At 34.3% G+C, this 20,982-nt stretch overlaps 1 protein-coding gene across 1 annotated transcript; it reads left to right on the forward strand.

Moving 5' to 3' along the window:
• Positions 1 to 3,293: 3,293 nt before the first annotated feature.
• LOC129939864 (uncharacterized) lies at positions 3,294 to 20,060 on the forward strand. Its single transcript, XM_056048044.1, has 4 exons — positions 3,294 to 3,448; positions 4,350 to 4,492; positions 15,559 to 15,703; positions 19,714 to 20,060. The coding sequence occupies exons 1-4, from the start codon at positions 3,294 to 3,296 to the stop codon at positions 19,955 to 19,957; spliced, it is 687 nt and encodes a 228-aa protein (XP_055904019.1). The 3' UTR covers positions 19,958 to 20,060.
• The last annotated feature ends 922 nt before the right edge of the window (positions 20,061 to 20,982 follow it).

Here is a 20,982-nt window from a genome sequence, read left to right on the forward strand (position 1 = left end):
TTTTATTCTGTTTTATGTTTAAATTGATATAATATTCATATACAAATATTTTGTATTAAATAAATTAATAATGGATGGAAACAAAAGGATTCTCACTAAGCTCTTTTTACCTTTAAGTTAGAATAAAACAAATTGTGATTCAAAGCCGATAGAAAATATTATTGATGATGCTTTTATGTAACATGTATACACTTTACATATTATATTAAAAACAGGTTATTACAAGTTAATAACTATTTACTAAAAAACTCGATATTTTAATACTGACAGCTGTTTCAAACTCTAAATCTTAACGTTGGCATATATTAAAAATTATTTTTAAAGAGAGTTCTGTGAGCCCCAAAAAAGAAAGCCAATATGTGCAATAAGTTTGTGGGACTAGTCGTCAACGTCCTACAGTAGGCCCCGACGAAAATGTGACCTAAGCCGAGAAAGTGGGACTCAATTCACGAAAATCAATATATCATCGATCTCAACAACTCAAATTTAAAACCTTCGATTATCTGGAGCTATTGAAAGTGCATGACCACTTGGATAGCAACGTAGAAATAGGAAATGTACGCAAAACAACTTTACACTCGGTTCCATAGCACGTTACAATGGCACTCTTAATTCGATTCTGCTAAAGATTGACATGAATAAGAGCGTTAACCTTTTTATATACCGTATAAGACAAAGCATGTTTTCGACGGTGCAAGCAATTTGTCATCCGATTCTAAGTGGCTGTTATCAACAAATTCTTCATTCAATCAAAACTTGACTGCAACAAGGTTAAGTCTTTTTGATAGAACCAAAAATGAGCTCCAAAATTTTAAGTGATAGATTTGCAACAGAAAATTTTACATCCTTCGGAATGTTCAGGTCTTTCGTTGTTTTACTGATTTTTTAAAATATTTTTAGTTTTAATGCTCGCACTTCCAGGAATAGTTATTAATTTACCCTTGAGCTCATTCCAGACGTTCTGCAAAGTATAGAAATTATTTTTTAACTGAAAATTAAGAATGTGCTCTACTTTACCTAACTTTCTTTTTGCTTCATATTTTGAAATTCAAAACTACCAATGTGCCCGGTTATGATACCGACTTTTTTAGCTTTAGAAGAAGCTATAAACCCCGACAATCTAAGTAAAGTCCAACGTTCAGCTTGCTTATGTATAAGCGGGTAGCTTCGCACAACCCCATCTGCATCACAAGATACACTACCTAGTTCATACACCTCTTGATATATTTAGCAATCAAATAGTTGCAAGCTCTGCTATTCACTTAAAAGCTTCATTACAATGGGTTAACAACAACATTGGCTTCCCTGTAATTCTTAATTAATTAAAATCAATTCCAAAGCACAAAGACTACACCCAACTGCAATTCGATAGAAATTTCCAGATTTCTATAGCTTATAGATCTTTCTGAGGGGAAGAGTATTCCAAGAAGACGCAGTGCACTTTTACACAGATGGATCAAAACCAAATTAAGGAGTTGATGGAGGTTTGTACTATGAACGACCGAAATTAAGGCTCTCAATCCGCCTTCCCAACTATTGTAGCGCCTTCCAGGCGAAATTTTTGGCTATAAAAGAAGTCTTGTGCTGGCTTAAAGGAAACGTAATATCAACATCTGATGTCCGTATTTTCTCAAACAATCAGGCCGCAATCAAATCTCTGGACTCTTTCTCTACAAACTCTAAACAAGAACATAAAAGTCGATTTTCTCCAATGGAGATGGCACAACAGTTTAATATACCCCTTTGCTGGGTGTTGGGCCATAGAGAGATTGCATGTAACTGAACTCGCCAAGAACGGTACAGTACAATCCATTCTACCAAGTTTGGCAAATGCTGATATGCTTGTAAACTAATGCAGGGCGCTGCGAAGAAGGCAAACACTAGGTGGAACAACATCACAGCGTGTCAGGTCACAAAGAACATCTGTCCTAGATTTAAAGCCATGTAGGTGCTTCCTATCTCTAAGCAAGTAAAAAAAAAACAATTGGGTGGAGCGACAGTCCGTTGAGAACCAAGGCCTAGTGACTTACACCTCTCAACCATTCCTGTGTGCTAGTAATGTTGTCATGAATGGAGGGGACCTACAGTTTATATGCCGACTCCGAACGGCTTATTTTGAGAAAGCACTTTTTCATGACAATAGTTACTCTTGGAGAATTTGTCAATTCCTCGCAAGAGGCAGTACCCGTGAAAAGACTTTAGATGGAATAGGCAGGGATCGAACCCAAGACCTCTAGCATGACAGTCCAACGCACTAACCATCATGCCACGGGTACCACATCTCTAAGCAAGTAAGCTCGATAATTGGTTTCATAACCAGGCACTGTCTGACAGGAAAGCACGCCACGGGCTAGGTGTATTCTAAAATGAATTTTGGAGAAGCTGTATGCACGATGAAGAGGAGGACACAGTTCCGTAACTTGCCCTGCTTTAGCTCAAAAACGCAAGAATCACCTAGGAGAATTCTTCTATAACGATCTTAATCATATGACCATAATCAGCTTCTCACGTTTGAATTGGGTTCTTTGGAGCTTTTATTTGACAGTGAAATATGAAGGATCGATGTTATGCTAACAATCAGAAATGATTCATGCATTTAAGGCCAAAATCATTCAAACAATTCGTTATCTACAGCCAGAAATCATCAAGATGGTCTTTTTTCAATTTCTAAATCTTACCTCATAGGATCTGTTTTCAATGTATGATTTGATCCAAGCTTAGAAAAATGGTGGAAAACCAATCGTTTAAAAGTTTAAATAAAATAATTCCGTGCCCCAGTTGGTCAACAGCTTTAGAAAAGTCAGTGTATGCACAGTCAATTTCATAACCTTGTTCTAAAGCGTTTGAACATATTTTTAAAAAATTGAGGAGATTATTAACGGTTGATCTTTTTTTCACAAAACCATGTTGCTGTCGCAAATGAGATTTTTACTTAAAAATGCTAGACTTTCACAAACAACTTGTTCAAACACTTTAGGAATGTAAAAAAGCTTTGCAATGGGCCTGTAGTTGCTTATACGCAACTTGTTACCTTTTTTGAAAATTGGTGTTAGAAATGACTTCTTCCAAATCCTGCGAAATAAGCCTGTTTTTAGCGAAAGTTTGAATAAGAATGTAAGGGGTTCAACTAAAGCATTACTACACTTTTTTAATTATACCCCACCTAACATACCAAATTCAGCAATAGCACATAAAACTTTCACATAAGGGCTGTGAAATGGTCGTTGATGAATTTCTTGAGAGTTTTCTATTGCACAGTATCGGACATTTTCTTTATTTACAGTGCCCGATAAATGGAAATGGGCCTACTCAGCACCAATGGGTATGTTTTGAAGAATATCTTCAAAAACAGCTCTGCAGAACCACCATACGGATATATTGCTCTACAACAAATGCCTGATGATCACCGTGTCACGAAATTATCATTACTAAAAACGGCACGTAGACCGTAATTCTTTCGTGTACCAATAATGGCTTAAGTTTGTATTTCTTGATTTCTTCAATGGTTCATTTTTTCCAAACTATAATTAAGGATCATATAAAGAGCTAAAACTGCTTCGTCAATTTTAGAAAATGCTAATGTATCAGCAAATCCAGAAGCCCTTTAGTATTGTAAGTACAAAATTCTCTGTGTATTGACCTAAATAAATTTATCTGCTCCAAATTTCAATAAACAATGAATAAATTATATTGTGTTTATGACTTAACGCATTTTTGTTAGACTTTCCCATCATCATTCATTTTGATTGCAATCTCAATTTTTTTTTACAATATAAAAACCTAATTCTTCTCCATGCCTTTACTACAAACCAGAGAGTTGTACCCTTTAATATTCACCAAGTTAAAGAGCTGAGAGCTCTTTAAAAAAAAAAGCTTTTTAACGGTCAAAATTTAGAAGACCCTTAAAAGTTGAAAATTGTTGAAGGCCTTCTCTACATAACTCCATTAGAAGTCATAACTTCAGGATTCATGAGAATTCATTAATATTCAACGTCGATTTTTAAAGGATCCCTGGATGTTGTTTTTTTTTTGTGAAACTTTTGTGTTGCTATTTAAAATAAAAATTCCCAAAGAAGGTGATAAAGTTCACTTAAAGGGCTTTAAATAGAATCATAAATGCGTAGAACTTTAAGTTAGGACAATGGTTAGTTCAACTTGAGGGCATTGGTTTGTGGTTTATGTTTTATGGATGGAAATAATACTAATGCTTATATTTTATTTATACAGACAACTTTTTTACTTTAGATTCTGAATGTAATGTTTTTTAAAGTTTTAAAATTCTCATTGTTTATTAACTGGCGTGAAAATAATAGAATTGTTTTTTTGTTTTTGTTTTTCTATATTTACAGAGTTTTTAAACGAGGAATGGTTTGTTTTGAACGCTATAGCGACCGTTGTCTATCGAAGAAAAATAATTTCTATGTACAAAATAATGTTGCTGGGGCAAGGAAATTCCTTAAGAAGTTTTGTGACGACAGAAAGTTTCAAACTGGTAAGATAAAAACTATATATTCAAAAATATATAGCATAGTTATGAGTAATTTTAAGTTTGTATCTACAATATTTTCTTTTTAATGCTCATGTGTACAGCAAAACATTTGAGTTAGTTCATAGCTATCCAAAAACCTAAATATTCATTGAACTTTGAAGAGTTTTGATGAAACGGTAGAGAGAGAATTTTCAATATTAAGTTATAATTTAAATAAACTAAATGTTTCAATTTTTATTTGTTTTTGCTTTGGGAGTTTTCTCGTTAGGAAAGTTTTAAGAAATTTAAGTTTTGGTTGCATTGTCTTTCTCATTAACTTAAAAGTGGAAAATTTTCCCTCACAAAGTTTATGAAAGTTTTAAGAAAGCCTGTTGGTAATCTGAATTAAAATGTTTAGATTATTTTATTTTTCAAGATGACAAACTTAGAACTTAAGAATTTTGCAACCATTGAGATACATATTCGGCTTGTAATCATTGCATGCTTCCAATCTTGGTCCGAGTTTTATTTTTTAAGCGATTCAAAACATACGGTTCATATTGTCCAAGATTGGCCTTGATACCACTAAATCTTCACACTACCAACATTTTCTTTGCATTATTTTAATCAGGAAAATTTGTTTTAATAATTGAAATTTGAAATTATATCTAAAGCGTTGTTAAATTTTAAAGGATTGTTTTGATTTTGAATAAAAAGGAATTATTTAGGAAATTATTGTCATTTCTTTTTATTACGATAATATGGATTACAATTTCGGGTATGGAACTTAAGAAAACTTTTCGGGTTATGAAGAACATTAAAGATCCGGGGAGTGACGGAAATCCAGCTGAGTTCTATAAAAATACAACTGAACAACTCATACATCGTGGATTTTTTCAACTTGATCTATAGCTATTCTTGTATACCAGATAGTTTTACGCAAGCAGTTATATCTGCTATATTTAAAAACAGGAGATGCAAGCCAGGTTAGGAATTTCTACTATCAATTTACTGAGAAATATTTTATACAAAATTTTATATGGAAGACTATCAACTTGGATTGAAAACAATAAAAAGCTCCGCTTATTCCTAACTGGTTTCCTTCCTGGTATTTCAACGACAGATCATATTTTTTCTATAATTAGTATTTCTAAAATATATGTATATCAAGAAGAGTAAGAAGCTGTATGTGTGTTCTGTGGACTTTAAAACTGCTGGCATTGATTTATAAACTGCCATTGATCGGAGTCTTAACAAAGTTTTAATGTTGGCGTCATCAAGTGCAGCTGTGTCGGATAGTTCTAAGTTTCCATAATGGTTTGATACGATTGCAGGTGTACCACAGTGATGCATTTTTAGTCCTATTCTGTTCCTCTTGTACATTGATGATATTGCTGATATTCTATCGAAGGAGTAAACTTTGCGGGAGATCTCATAAAGGTTCTTATATATGCAGATGACTTGATCAGATAACCCTTTTCGTTTCAACTTCAAATAAGTCCATAACAAACGTCCTTCAAGGCATGGGATCTTGAAATTAACATATTAAAAACGAAAATCGACAGACTTATGTCTTCCTCTACGGGAAGAAACTGGGTGACTCAATAAAGAGCAGAAAAATGTATTACCGAATTCAAATACCTAGGTGTGTTGTTATCATCAAACCTAAACTTTGGCAAATAAGCAAGTGAAAAAACGCTAGATCTAAATTGGTAAACAACATGATGTGGTCAAATCATATATAAATAAATAATATTAATACTGTAGTACTCGTGTCATGATGGTTAGTGCGATGGCCTCATGCGGTTCAATGACGAATCCTTGGCAAATGCCATAATCGCCAAGCAAACGGGACCAGGTCCCTTGTTAGTGACGAAGGTTGAGCTTCAGCTCATCTTTAATTCAATAAAAAAAAAGAGGCTGGGATGCGACCCACACTGATAACATCCCATCCCGTTTGTCGATTTGTCTTGCTTAAAAGTTTGTCTATATGTACTCGTATCAATTTGTACCAAATTTGTGTACTATTTTATGTAGATTTTATTTTTTATGAAAACAATTGGATTTTTATATACAAATTACTGAATATCAAAAACAATATTTTCTGTGAAATAAAATAAGTTTGAAGCCAATATTTTCTATTTTTGGAAAGCTATTTGAGTCGAAAGTAAATTTTTACGAACTTTTTTTAATTTTTTTTTAGGTTTTTAATTTTTTGTAAAAAAACTGTCAATTCGATTTTTCTCAAAATTTGTCCAAATGTTGAAAACAGAATTTCTTATGTGCAAGAATCAGCTAAAAGCTATTATCTCAAATTTTTGGAAAGATATATCAGTCGAAAATCATTTTTTATCAACTTTTGTTAATTTTTTTTCGGTTTTTAATTTGTTGTAAGAGAACTGTCAATGCGATTTTTTTCAAAATTTTACTGAATGTTAACAACAATATTTTTTAAAAGATAAAAGTAAATTAAAGCCAATATCTCAAAGTTTTGAAAAGATATTTGAGCCGAAAATCAATTTTTACCAACTTTTATACATTTTTTTTTTTCAGGTTTTTATTTTTTGTAAAAAAATTGTCAATTCCATTTTTCTCAAAATTTGTCCTAATGTTGAAAACAGTATTTCTTATAAGAAAAAATTAGTAAAAACCTATTATCTCAAAGTTTTTAAAAGATATTTGAGTCGAAAATCATTTTTTACGAACTTTTGTTAATATTTTTTCGGTTTTTAATTTTTTGTACAAAAACTGTCAAATCGATTTTTTTCAAACTTTAAATGAATGTTGACAACAAGATGTTTTGAAAGATAAAAGTAAATTAAACCCAATATCTCAAAGTTTTGAAAAGATATTTGAGTCGAAAATCAATTTTTACCAACTTTTATAAATTTTTTTTTTTAGGTTTTTATTTTTTGTAGAAAAAACTGTCAATTCGATTTTTCTCAAAATTTTATCAGATGTCAAAAACATTATTCTTCGTTGCACAAAATTGTTGTAGACATGAAATCATATTTCAGTCGTAAAATTTTGGAGGTGACAAATTTTTTTTTCAGTTTTATTGATTTATAAAAAAAAACGTTATATTGATTTTTTTCAAAAAATATACCTGTTTGGTATCACGTTACAATATATTATATAAAATTTAATTTAAGTCTCTAGCGTTTTTGGTTCGTAAGATATTTAAGGTTAACCAAAATTTTCACCTTTTTTTCAAACTGCTATGGTAAAAAAACCACCCACGCAATTTTGTTGAGAGCCCGTTCTGCATCTTTCTGCCTTATTATCTGTATAACAAAATTTATTTGAAGTCGATATCTCTTCTGGTTCTTGAGCTATGGACGGCGAAAAAAACGTCGCGAACGTACGGACGTACAAACGTACGTACACACGCACGCACAGACATCTTTCTAAAAATCTTTTATTTTGACTCTAGGGACCTTGAAACGTCGAGAAATGTCAAAATTTCCAATTTGACAAATCGGACCCATTACAATAACTTCCTATGGGAAGTTAATAAAAAGTCAGCAAGTGTCGATGGTATATCCAACGTTGTACTAAGACATTTACCGATGGAAACAATTGAAATTTACACCACACTCTTTAACAATGCACTGAATAATGCATATTATCCAGTGCATTGGAAGACCGCTGAGGTTCATCCTCTCCCGAAAAAGGGAAAGAACAACTCCAACCCGTCAAATCTTCGGTCGATAAGTCTTCTTCCGAGCATCAGCAAAGTTTTCGAAAAGATCATCAATAGGGCTCTAACTAAGTGGGCTACGGACAACAAAATAATTCCGGATAAACAGTTCGGGTTCGAAGCGGGTCATGACACAATTCATGCTGCGTCTAAACTCGTTTCTGATAACCAATGGAATAAATCAAAACAACAATGCACAGGTGCTGTTCTGGTTGGTTTGGAAAAGGCCTTTAACATCGTATCGTTAAATGGTCTTTACATAAAACTGAGCAGGCTTGACATAAGCAAGCCATTGTAGTATATACTTAATGATATGCTTAACGGTAGAAAGATTGTTGTCAAAAGTGGCAATGTAACTTCTACCACTACATTCTCAGTTAAAGATGGTCCTCAACAGGGAGCGGTAAACTCGCCGATTCTCTTCAGCATTTACACCAACAATCTTGTAGGTAGTCTTACAAAGGCAATTGCGTACGATGACGACCTAATTGCGTACAGAACGGCCCAAAAAGTTGAGGTTATTAGAACTATCTTGAAGCGTGATTTTGACAAGATTCAGGGAAATTGCGAAGTCTGGAAACTGAAAATAAAAGTCCAAGAGTCGGAGACAATTCTGTTTCGGACTCCGTTGGCAAGAGTAACTAGGATACGTGCAAGAATTGGCGCAAGATGGTCATCGTTGGTACACCAACGGGCAGCGATTAGCGAGCAAAAGTGTAGTGAAGTACCTCGGTATCTAGTAAGATCAGTAATTATATTTCGACAGACGTATAAATGCTGCTCTGACTAAGCCAGAGAAACCTTCGCTCTCACGAAACGACTGTTTTACAGCAGTCGGCTTGCCCCAGAGTGAAGGTAATTTGCTACATGGCCCTTATACGGCCGATGATGGTTTATGGTTGTCCTGTGTGGTTCAACGTTGGCCCTTGGCAGATGGAGAAGTTTCGGGTGTTCGAGCGGCAGTGTTTACGACGCTGTACCTGCTTATATTGAACAGCATTAAGTTAGTTGTAAGTTATGGATATGCCTATGCCACCTAAAGTTTTTTTCACGGGTACTGTCTCTTGCGAGGAATTGACAAATTCTCCAAGAGTAATTCTTGTCATAAAAAAGTGCTTTCTCAAATTTACTGTTCGGATTCGGCTTAAAATTGTAGGTCCTTTCTATCCCTGAAAAACAGTACTCGCACACAGGAATGGTTGAGAGTTGTCAGTCACTAGGCCCTGGTTCTCAAACGGACTGTTGCGCCACCCAATTTATTTATTTATAATATTAATACTGCTTCTAACTATAACGCTACTTTCAAAGTCTGTATGTTTTATGGATTTCAGGCATTTGGGGTCAGTACGATTGAAGAATTTGAAGCTATTCAAATAAATTTCTTTAAGCTGAGAGTAAACCCTTCTCAATTGGCTGGACATATTTTCAATGATCATAGCTAGAATGGACTATTAAGTATATGACCAACTATAGTGCATCAACATCATCTTCTAGACTGTTTTACAAGAACCTGAACCATCAGCCGCCTACTAGAGAAAGTTATTTTAATAGCAACTACTCATCTGAGTTGATAAGCACCATTCTTAAACCAAGAGTCGATTTATTAAACCTTTTATACCAGTCAGTTCAGTTCAGTTTTCTTTATTGAGACTTAAAATTCACAAATTATTTTTGATTACAATATTTTTTAATAATGCTGCCGACTTCATTAATATGTCTGGCTTATACAAGATGTTTAATAAAAGAATAGTTTAAACCTTTTTAAATTACTATATATGCATACATGCTTCAAGAATGTATTTCATTAATATATTCGTGTGTTTGCTCCCGACACACGTTCACTAGTGGCTCACAAGTGGCCAAACTTAAAACTAATGACTAGAACTTAAAACTAAATAACAAAAGATGCATTCCATATGCAAGGCTACGATTATAAAGAATTTTATTTTCTATCAGATTTTTATTTTTTGAGTTTGAAATAAATATAGTAAGAGCAGTTACTTATTTCGAGATATAATTTAATATATTAGAAACTTTTGATTTATTCAAACAAATACAAATAATAGAAAATTAATTTAATTTTATTTAATTCAAAGGCTATATGAACCAACTATAATTGTATGTATTATATAAAAAGTTATACAATATATTTTTATATTTTTCTTCTTTTTTTCAATATACAAAATAAAAACAATTTTATCCTCGAAGAACGGTCAATGTGGCTTTCTCATAAAAAGGTAAAGTAAGTAAATCATTCATCTGAGGTTCTATTAAATTTCGGGATCTATTATGCAAAAGATCGAATGGCGATTGATAATACTCGAAGTAAAAGCTTTCATTAGTAATATTTTTGTCCCATAATCCTTTGATAAGTGGATTTGGATGATTAATACAAGATTCTAATCTGGTTTTCAATAATGTTGTCATATAAATCATCAAAGGTTTCACTTTTGTTAAATTATAAAATGTATAGTTAGAAAACCATTATTTATTATGTCTACGATATTTTCCACTACAAAATCGTAAGACTTTTCTTTCAAACTTTTCTAATTCTTTTGCTGGTGTTGGAGAAATAGAGAACCAGGTACTAAAACCATACGAGATTATAGGTCTTATCAATGCTTTATACATCAGAATTTTAGTACTTTGGGATAGATGCTTTGAAGAAAGTAGTTTTTTTAAAATAGCAGTAGCCATTTTCACTTTGTTTAATACATTCCGCGCATGTTTGTTAAATTTAAACATATTTTGATAGTGAATCCTTAAGTACTTTGTTTCTGTTTTTAATGGAACTATCTTATCGTCAATACGCAAAGATAACTCCTTGCTTTCTTTAACAGCCTTTCGATGCCCTTTTCCATAGGAGTTCCTGAAACAGGTTAGCCCACATTTTTCAGTATTTATTTTTAATCCCCAAGATTTAAAATACGAGAGTAAACTAGGTAAAGCACTTTGTAATTTTTCTAGTGCATTGTTTGGCCTTATAGCAGCAGCAAAAAGTTTTGTGCCGTCTGCGTACAGAAGTGCTTCAGGCTAGGATTCAGAGTTGCAAAAAGGCATGTCATATAAAAATACATTAAACAGTTTTGGTCCAAGTAATGTTCCTTGAGCAACTCCTAAGAGTACTGGGAAAGGATCTGAAAACTCCGATCCAATGACAATCGACGCGGTTCTTGAATTAAGAAAACTGATGATCAATCTAATGAGGTACTTAGGACAGTTCAATCTTATTAACTTAAAGATAAGACCTTTATGCCAAATAGAGTCAAATGCTGCCTCTAAATCAATATCCAGGACAATTGTGCATTTTTTTTGTCTCAGATTGTGAATAATTTTATCATTAAGCACTAAAAAGCAATGCTCCGTTGAGTGATTTTTCTTAAACCCAAATTGGGTGTTTGGTAAAATATTTGAGTTATCGAGGAAACTATCAAGAGATTCTGCTATGACTTTTTCGAACAGTTTTCCTATGTTGGAAAGAAGAGATATTGGTCGAAAATCTTTTATATTTTTGGCGTTATTTTTTTTAGCTATAGGCATAATTTTGGAATGTTTCCATGCCGTTGGAAAGTATCCGTTGTTTATACAATGATTAAAGAGACAAGTTAAAGTGAGATCAAGGGAAACCGGACATTTCCTTAATACATAGTTTGAAATTTTGTCAAGATCAAATGACTTTTTGTTATTCAGATTCATTCTAAATGTATTGACTGATATGTAGTGAAAGGTAAGGAAACTTGGTTACATGCTGTGTTTGATGGTTACTTTTGAAAATACTTCATTATTTAAATTAACATCAAAAGATGGCGTTCGGTCTGCAAAACCATTAGCGTACATGACCCTGAATGCACTCAGTTTAGCTTCAATGTCAACCAGTTCCTGTCCATCGAAATTCAAAACATCCTTGATAATATCTGACCCAAAGACTTTTCTTCCTGTAATTTTATCAATTTCCTTGAAAGCATGGGGAGAAGGTCTAATTTTGTTCAGACGTGTTCTGAACTCTTGGTCAAGATCATGTTTTACTCTCTCTTTTATTATTTTACTAAGACACTGTATTTGCGAGTTAAGTTGTTGATACTCTGAGTTGCGTCTATTTAAATGCTTATGAAAGATTCTCTTGAGTTGTCTTAACCAAATGTTACGAATTTTGTATTTCGAATAGTTGAGTTATTTTCAATACAAGAAACTATATTTTGATTTATATTGTCTAAAATTACATCAATTTCTGCATTTGTAATGTTTTATCTATGGGTGCTGTCACTCTTGAGATTCTGTTGTGAAGTTGCATTCTAAACACATCCCAATCAGTTCTTTCGAAGCTGGTATACGATTGAGGTGGTATCAATACCGGGCAATCATCAAAAATGTTTAGATTTATTTCTATACCATAATGATTTGAAAACGTAGAGAATGTTTTGCAAAGCCTATATTATTAATATTATTTGCGGTTTGCGAAAGCGAACTAGATGTGAGAAAATAGTCCAATATTGATGAGGACTGCGGATAGGTTGGGCTAAAGGGAGAAATTAAATCAAGGTCGAGATATGGCCCATTACTATACCATTTGTATATAATGTTGCCATTTGGATTGCTAACTGAGTCTCCTCAGTTTGGATGGCGGCATTAAAGTCACCACCTATAATTGTGGCATCGAAAGTCTTAATAATGTCATTTAGCCTATCTAATTCCATAGAAAGCCCTTGTCCTGCGTTTGTTGGTATATAAATACTTCCAATAAGGATACGCTTAGTGATAGCAGAATTATTTTTACAAATTAAGACACCTAAACAAGCTGAAAATATGTCACTGTGGAAAGGAAACGAGTTAAACTTTAATTTTTCATCAATAACGATAGCAGTTCCTCTGCCATCGTCATTGCGTATGATGTTAAATCCTTCAAATGATGGTTTATGTCTAGAATTCAAAACAGTTTCACATAAAAACAAATTTGGGGTTTGCGACTTTTAAGAAGGCTTACTAACGCTAATCTTCTTGCATTTGATACAATGGAATTTGCATTAATCGAGATTGTTTTAAGTTTCAGGGTGGAATCCATTATAACAATTGATGCCACAAATTCAAGATATGCAAACATCTGTCTTCTTTGTTCTGTAGTTTCTGGTACTTTGGCCAGAATTCTCTTATTTTGTAAAAAAGATCTTTAAAAGAGATATTAAATAAGTTCTTAGCTTCATCTAGAAATTCAGTAATATTGTTTGGTTGAGGGTTTTTTTCTCTAAGAGGGGGATTTATCATTTCAGATAATGACGGCTGCTTTTTGGGAATACTCTTTGGATTTCTCGCCATGTCAGCGAAAGAGATATTTTTGTCTGTAAACGTGTGAATTGAGTTTATGACTTGATTTCTAGCTCTATTTGCTATAAACTTTGCAAGCTCAACATTAATTTGTTGCTTCTCTTTGTACCTAATATACGCTTCACACTCAAGAGAGTTCGCTGAGTGGTCTTTTAGACAATTTGCACATTTGAGTCGGGGGATTGGTTCGTTTTTCTCTTTGAGTTCTTTAAAAGTTTTAATACACACATCAGAATCATGAAAGTGAAACTCGCTGCACAGAACACATCGACTATTATATGAGCAACAATCGCATGTGTGTCCAAATCTCTGGCAACGATAACAGCGAATTACCGATCTGTTAAACTTTTTCTTCCAATATACTCGTTGACGAAGAAGAAACCTAATTTTCATCAAATCTTCAAGAGACTCTCCAACTTCTAGTTGAACAACAAATATGTTTAATTTGAGACCTTGCTCTTTGGTTTTAGTAGTAGTAAATTGTGAAATTTTACTTAGTTTAACATTTGGCACGGCTTGGTTCAAAGCTTTTCGGATCGAGTCGGGATCTGTGTCGCCGTCAATACCTTTTAGCAAAATAGATGCCCGTTTAGTTTCTTTAGGTGAAAATGAGAAAGCCCCAATGCCAGTGCCTCTGAGTTTTTCAACTACTTACTTATGTACATCTACGTTATCTACATATACCTTGGTTTTTCTGTAACCTAAATTTACGAATTTATATCTTAGATCACTAGCTTTACATTCGAGAGCAGCAACATTAAGTAGATCGGTAATTAAAGCACAATTTGCTCCAACAATAAAAAGTGGAGGACAAAAGTTTTTATTGCTTACTATAAGATTTGATGAGTGCGCTGGGAAGCCTCTGCTTCTGTTGATTGATTGTTGTTGTGGCTGGTTTTGGTTGAAACAGTGACGTTTGTTTTCGCGCCTTTTCTTAGTTGTTGATCAGGGAGAACTGCTGATGCCTGTTCCATACCCGATAATGCAAAGAAGGTGTTGTTTGATAATTTATTAGAAACGTCTAAATTGTCATCATTTAATTTTCTTTTTTTGCCAGCATGTTTTAAATTCGATAGCACTGTGGTCCAGTTGCTGTCCATGGGATCTTCATCCCTATCACTTAACATTTCCGAGCTTGCGCCGGCAGCGGTTTGATTTTGTTCATTAATATTTATCATATTATTAACATTCGGTTGTTTGGATGTTATAAGATCAAAATTATGATTTTGGTTATGACCAAAACTTAAATTATTAGTATACGCAAAGGCGTACTACTTTCTAGTTGCACAACGTGCTTCAGATGATCTGGAGCACAACGTTTGTTTTTGATTGTTTTTATTTCCACTTCTAATATTTTATATAGAGTCACTTTCTCTAAACCAGAAAATATTTTTAGGGCGATTTGTGCCCCGTGGAATTTTAAATATATTTAATGAAATATAATATACACTGCAAACTATATGACAGATCACACATGTGTTCAACGCGACGGTCAAAGTTGCACTCCAACCTTTTATACCTCACAGAGCAAATCTTCAACAAACCTGTAATCTATGACACAGAACAGAACGTAAAAATATCTTCCATTTTATGCAGATGGCTCTATTTTGCAAGAAATCCGAAGATAATACTTTCAGCAAAGTTTTCTGCCGTTAAATATTTTCTATCATATTATATGGCTATCGGGGTTGTTTCATTATTTTCAGTAACCTTTCGTATTGGGTTAAGATATTATTCGATAATTAATAATTGATAGCCTTTATGTTTTAAATCCTCTCTTTGTTAAGTAAAGAAAAATCTATCTATCTTTCTTTAAAAGCCACTCACTGAATTCTCAAAGCTCAAATACATATCTCGAAAACTTCAAAAAAACATTTGAATATATTTCACGGTTATTTTCTAAATTTTAATTTAAGCTTTCATTTCATATATACATATTTTACTTAAAAAAATCATTATTATTTGTGTGGTATTTATTTTTACGTTTTGATGACATTTTTATAATTTACGTTTTCTTTCAGATCCAAAATACAAATTCTGATAGATATTTTTTTTGTTATCTATTTTTCAGAATATAACCGGCACATAGATTGTTTTTCTCACATTCAAGAAGACTGGGAAATATGTACAAGAAACTTTCAGAAAATTTTAACTGACGAACTTCATGAACGAAGCCAACAAAAGAATGTGACCAATAAATTTATGCAGTTTTGCTGGTAAGAAATTTTAAACTTCATTATAAAATTAAGAACTTGCCTTAAAAATATGAACATGTACTGTACATATGTTTTTGTTTTCTGTTACTCATTTTTTTATTCATTCAAATAACTAGAAAAAAAAATTTAGAGGCAAATTTTAGCAACTGTTTTCAAATCAAGAGCCGTAGTGATTATTTTTTATTCACATAAAGTAAAAGAGTATCAGTGTCCTGTCCAGAGCTCTGTCTAATGTCCTTCAAAAAATTCTCAGTGGATGGAATGTGCCCATTATACTGAAATAGGTATTTGTGCACAACATAATATAGGACACATGATTTTATGGCAAAGTTTTATTTCGGAGTGTAATAAAGTTACAAAATAAAGCCTTGAAGGGAGACTTCCTTTTTTTTTTAAAAAAAGGTGCTGAATGCAACGGGAAAAATGGTATTGAAAATCTCTCAGTTAAATAATAAAATTTTGAGTAAAACCTTTTATTTTTTCACATAAAAAAAGACTCAAAGGTGTCTATGTACAAAAATATGTGATGTTATTTTGTAGGAGCGCATGATATGTTAATGAAAGCTGAATGCAATATTTGTATTATTCATGAGAACCCTTTTGTTTCCCATCATAATATTTCATGAATTAATTACATACAACTTGGAGGTTTTGGTAACATGAATTACGCGTTGCTGAACATCTGAATATATTGTAATTAAATTTCGTATGCGATAATAAAATTGTTTCAAAAATAACTAAAGTTCTTTTCATAGAAACAAATATTAACTTGAAAAATAAATATTTGCCGATTTTACGATGCTTATCTGGATGTCTCTAGTTGCGCACTTCAAGTTGGCTGAGGTCCCTTTTCGCTTGTGACTGATCCCCATCCTTTCTCTACTGTACTGTTCTGTGGATGGTCGGAGACTTTCCGGGCCAAAGCATTGGTATTAATGCACTCAACCTGATCATACCTCTCAGTCGTTTAACTTCTTTACTTTGATTTTACTTTAACCTCGCTGTACAGCTTGTCGTTCCATCTTCTCCTCCAATCACCTTCTATACATACAGGACCGTGGATCACGCGAAGAATTTGTCTCTCAAACAGACGCAAGGGCCTTTCATCCGCTTTTTCCATAGTCCAAGAGTCTGCACCGTATAGCAGGTCGGGTTTGATTAGGCTCTAATATAGCGACATTTTGGTCCTTCGAGAGAGGGTTCAATTGCATTCTTAGCCCGAAGAAACAGCGGTTAGCAAGAGTTATTCTTCGTTTGACCTCAGTGCTGGAGTTGGTATCTGCGTTTATAGCGGAGGCTAGGTAGACGCAGTCCTTGGCTACCTCAAAGTTACGTCTGTCGATGGTGACGTTTTGACCAAGACGTCAGTGTTGTAGGTCCTTTCTTGACATCCGCATGTACTTTGTTTTGCCCTCGTTAACCTTTCTCTGCCTCTGCCGCAATACTCACAAACACCCCATTGAAATTACGCTGAGTTTTTTCGATTATGTCAATGTCATCAGCGTATGCCAGTAATTGGACCTTAATGAAGCAGTACGAATTCTCCATGGTCATCCTGTACAAACGGACGAGTTTGGTAGGGATGCCAAAACTAGACATGGCTCTATACAGCTCGTCCCTGTAGATGATGTCATATGCGGCCTTGAACTCGATGAAAAGATGGTGTGTCGATTTGGTGTTTTGGGGTTTTTCCAGGATCTGGCACAATGTTAATATTTGATCGACTGTGGACTTTCCTGGTCTAAAACTGCACTGATAAGGACCTACAAGTTTGGCACTCAAGCTATCTGCTCCATCGGCTTTGTTAGACTTCGGCTTTGATATGGCAATCTTTACTTCGTCTAAGTCAAGAGGACGGGATCGTTAGCTTTCGTCGATTATGTTGAATAGATCATCCTGCCTGACAGCGGAATTCAGTTCGTCGTCGCCGTTATGTAGTCTGCAGAAGTAGTCCATATCCTCAGCATTGAATGCGGTTCCACCATGATGTTTCCACTTTCGTCTTTGAGGCCTTGAGCAGCTCTCGTCCTTTCCTTTTATGCAGCGCTGGTGCGCGTGCCTGTTGGTTCCTTGTTGGTGGTTGCTTGAAATCCAGCACGTGAGAGGCGGCTTCTCTAATTGTATCTTGGCAATGTTTCCTCTGGTTTTCGATACATTGCGTTGTTGGCAGAGAACTTCGAGAGAAGGATTTTTCGATCTCTTATGATTGAAGCAGCTCGACATTGAATCTTCTAACAGCATCTCCCTGTTTTTCCTTGGGTCTGAAAACCCGAAGTGCTACCTTGGCTACAACGAGGTAGTGGTCCCAGTCGATGTTAGCTCCTCGGAAAGTTCGGACATCCATGATGCTGGAAGCATGTCCAGCGTCGATCACAACATGGTCAATCTGTTTGACTGTAGATTGATTTGGTGAACTTTAAGTTCCTTTGTGGATGTTGATGTGTGGAAAACGCGTACTGGCTACCATGACGTTTCGCCCCGCAGCAAAATCGATTATTTCAATCAAGATGTATTTTCTTCCTAGCTTGGCATTAAAATCGCCCAGGACAATTTTAATATTGTAGATAGGACACTGCTGCTATATTTTGTCTAAGAGCTTGAAGAACATATCCTTGGTGTTGTCATCCTTCACTTCTGTGGGGGCGTGTGCGCATATAAGGCTTATTTTGCAAAAATTTAGCCTTGATGCGGGTGGTCATGAGGCGCTCGTTGATGCACTTACATCTCAAGACTTGTTGCCTAAATCTGGCTCCAATGCCGAAGCCATATCTAAATAAGTGCTGTTGGTTTTCTCGGTAGCCGTCACCATAGTAAATATCGTAATTTTTCATCCTCTTTTTGCTTCTTCCATCGTATTTCCCGGACGTCGCTGATGTCTGCTTTATAGCAGTAAAGGGCCTCCGCCAATTCTTCGGCTGCACGTAGTCTGTTGAGGGACCTAACATTCCGCGTGCATATCCGAAGTTCGTTGTCGTTAAATCGTTTGCGTGGGCTGTCAACAGTAAATCCGTCCGTATCCGAGGCTTGTTGGTGCTTCGCAACTAGGATGTTTTTACGTGGTCACACCGACGGCAAAACCCTCAACCTAAAGGGCCAGATTCTTAGTAAAACTCCAAGGATGGGGAGGAATGGGCTCCGAAGTCGTAGAAGCCCTATAAGGTGTTCACTAAGTAGTTCCACCTTTCTGGAACCGTAGACGCCACCGTTGATTTCATTTTGGGAATTCCGCCTCTGCCGTCTGGATAAGGAGAGGTGCCTTGGTAGAAACACCTTTCCCCCTCAACAACTTGCCACTAGGGTTGCAACCCAATCTTCAGTTTAATTACTAGGCACCCCGATGTTCACCACAGAGAGGTGAGAGTAGGAGTTGATAGACAGAGGTGGTTTTTGAGAAAAACCTGTGGACGCTTGTGTCCTCTTGAATGCACATGTCTACAATTCGATTATAACTAAACCTTACCCCACTACTTTTCTTTGAAACGCAAGACTTCGTGATGCAATGAAGCAAGACTTATATTCAAACAAAATAATAATAATTTCTATTGAAAGCAAAAACTCAGACAAACTATTTATCAGAGAAATACAAATTCACAACTTGAAAGCGTTAGTAGGTACTTAATTATGAACCAGGATTTAATTGTATAATAATCAAAGTAAAATTCAATTAAAATATTACAAATAAATTAAATACTCGAAAATTACTAACTTATTCACTAAAATACACTTGAAATCAGAACAACAGCAGAAATAATTGTTTTAAGAGTTTTCTGCATAAGTTCTTGTCCTTATTCAATGAAATTTAAAACATTAAGAAAAATAAGAAGGATTTAATTTAATTTATTTTGTTCAATAATTTAAAATAACAAAAATATTTTAAATGTGAAGAACTTTTTCCAAGATGAATTACAAAAACCTTTCTACATTAATGAGTTTTATACAAAGTACGAGTACTCTTATAAAATATAAAATTTAATTCTTATTTTCTCCTTTCTTCACCTCTTTACTTTCAGCGCTCGTCATGCTTATGAAAATTGCATATACAACAGTGCCCGTTTTAAGTGCTACAAGCATTCGGCGAAATTTGCCAGGGATACAGCGAAAATGTTATCAGAGGAAAAACTTTTCACAAATTGCAGAAAATTTGAAAACTTATTATGTGCAGCTCCCGAAAACGATGCCAGCCGTTATTTAATTTTTCTTCTTGTGTTTTTAGTGATTTGGAGGAGCGGAAGCTCCTTTATACAAAATAGTTAAGAGATATAAAAAAAAAGAAATAATTATTTTTAAAGTATATTTATATACGAGTGATGCATTTAAATGTAAGATAAATATTTTTTATGGGAATAATAAAAAAATAAGTCAGTTGGTTTTCATTTAAATTCAATAATAATTAAAGAAAATAATTCATGTTTGTTAATAAAAAGAAAATTAATATATTATTTAAAAATATTAAATAATTTGTTTTATTTGTGGATATGACTGTAGACAAAATGAAGGTGGTTAAAACTCATTCAAAAGATTCTTTATGACTTTTAAAAGTTTCTCTTCTTCGAATCCGTTTGTGTACATGGAATGTTTTAAAATTAAATGGCCGTTCACCGGAAGTGTGTGGTTGAATGGCAGCCTTAAATTTTGTCCCATAAGGATGGATTTAACATACACTCGAAATACTGATGTGCAGGGATTTAATTTTATTTTATTCTGAATGGTAAAAGAAATAAAGTCGGATTCCACATTATGGCCGTACAAGGAAACAAAACCCACGTGATCTCTTATGTGAGTACAATGAGTTCTTTTAAGCCATAAGAGGTGCGCTAGAAGGGAAGATAAAAGAGGTGAGTATTTCTCAAATTACGGGGGTTAGTGCTAATGAAGAAGGAGTTTTAAAGATACGAACAGTTTATAGAACCAACAATTAGACGATGGATAAACAAGATGTCAGATATCTGTCAACGTTCTTCGAGAGTCATTAATTAGAATTTTAGGCGGTCTTGATATGAACATAGGATCAAGTAATCCTGCCAAGGTAGGCCTCGAAAGTAAGGTTAGATAAGGTTAAAAGTGGATGTCTATGATGGAATCGGACACTAAGGCTAGTTTAATGGGCCATTGTGTTACCACATGAATCTTGAAGCTTCCTTCTAAGATCAATTTAACCATTTTGAGTCCCTTACGAAAAGTGAGAGGCTGATATGATTTAGTTCGTTTAGATCCTTAAAGAAGAATTCTCCTAGGTAATTCTTGCGTTTTCACGGCAGAGCAGGGCATGTACAGAGACT

This window comes from Eupeodes corollae, chromosome 1 (assembly GCF_945859685.1).
Source record: "Eupeodes corollae chromosome 1, idEupCoro1.1, whole genome shotgun sequence".
Lineage (NCBI taxonomy): Eukaryota > Metazoa > Arthropoda > Insecta > Diptera > Syrphidae > Eupeodes > Eupeodes corollae.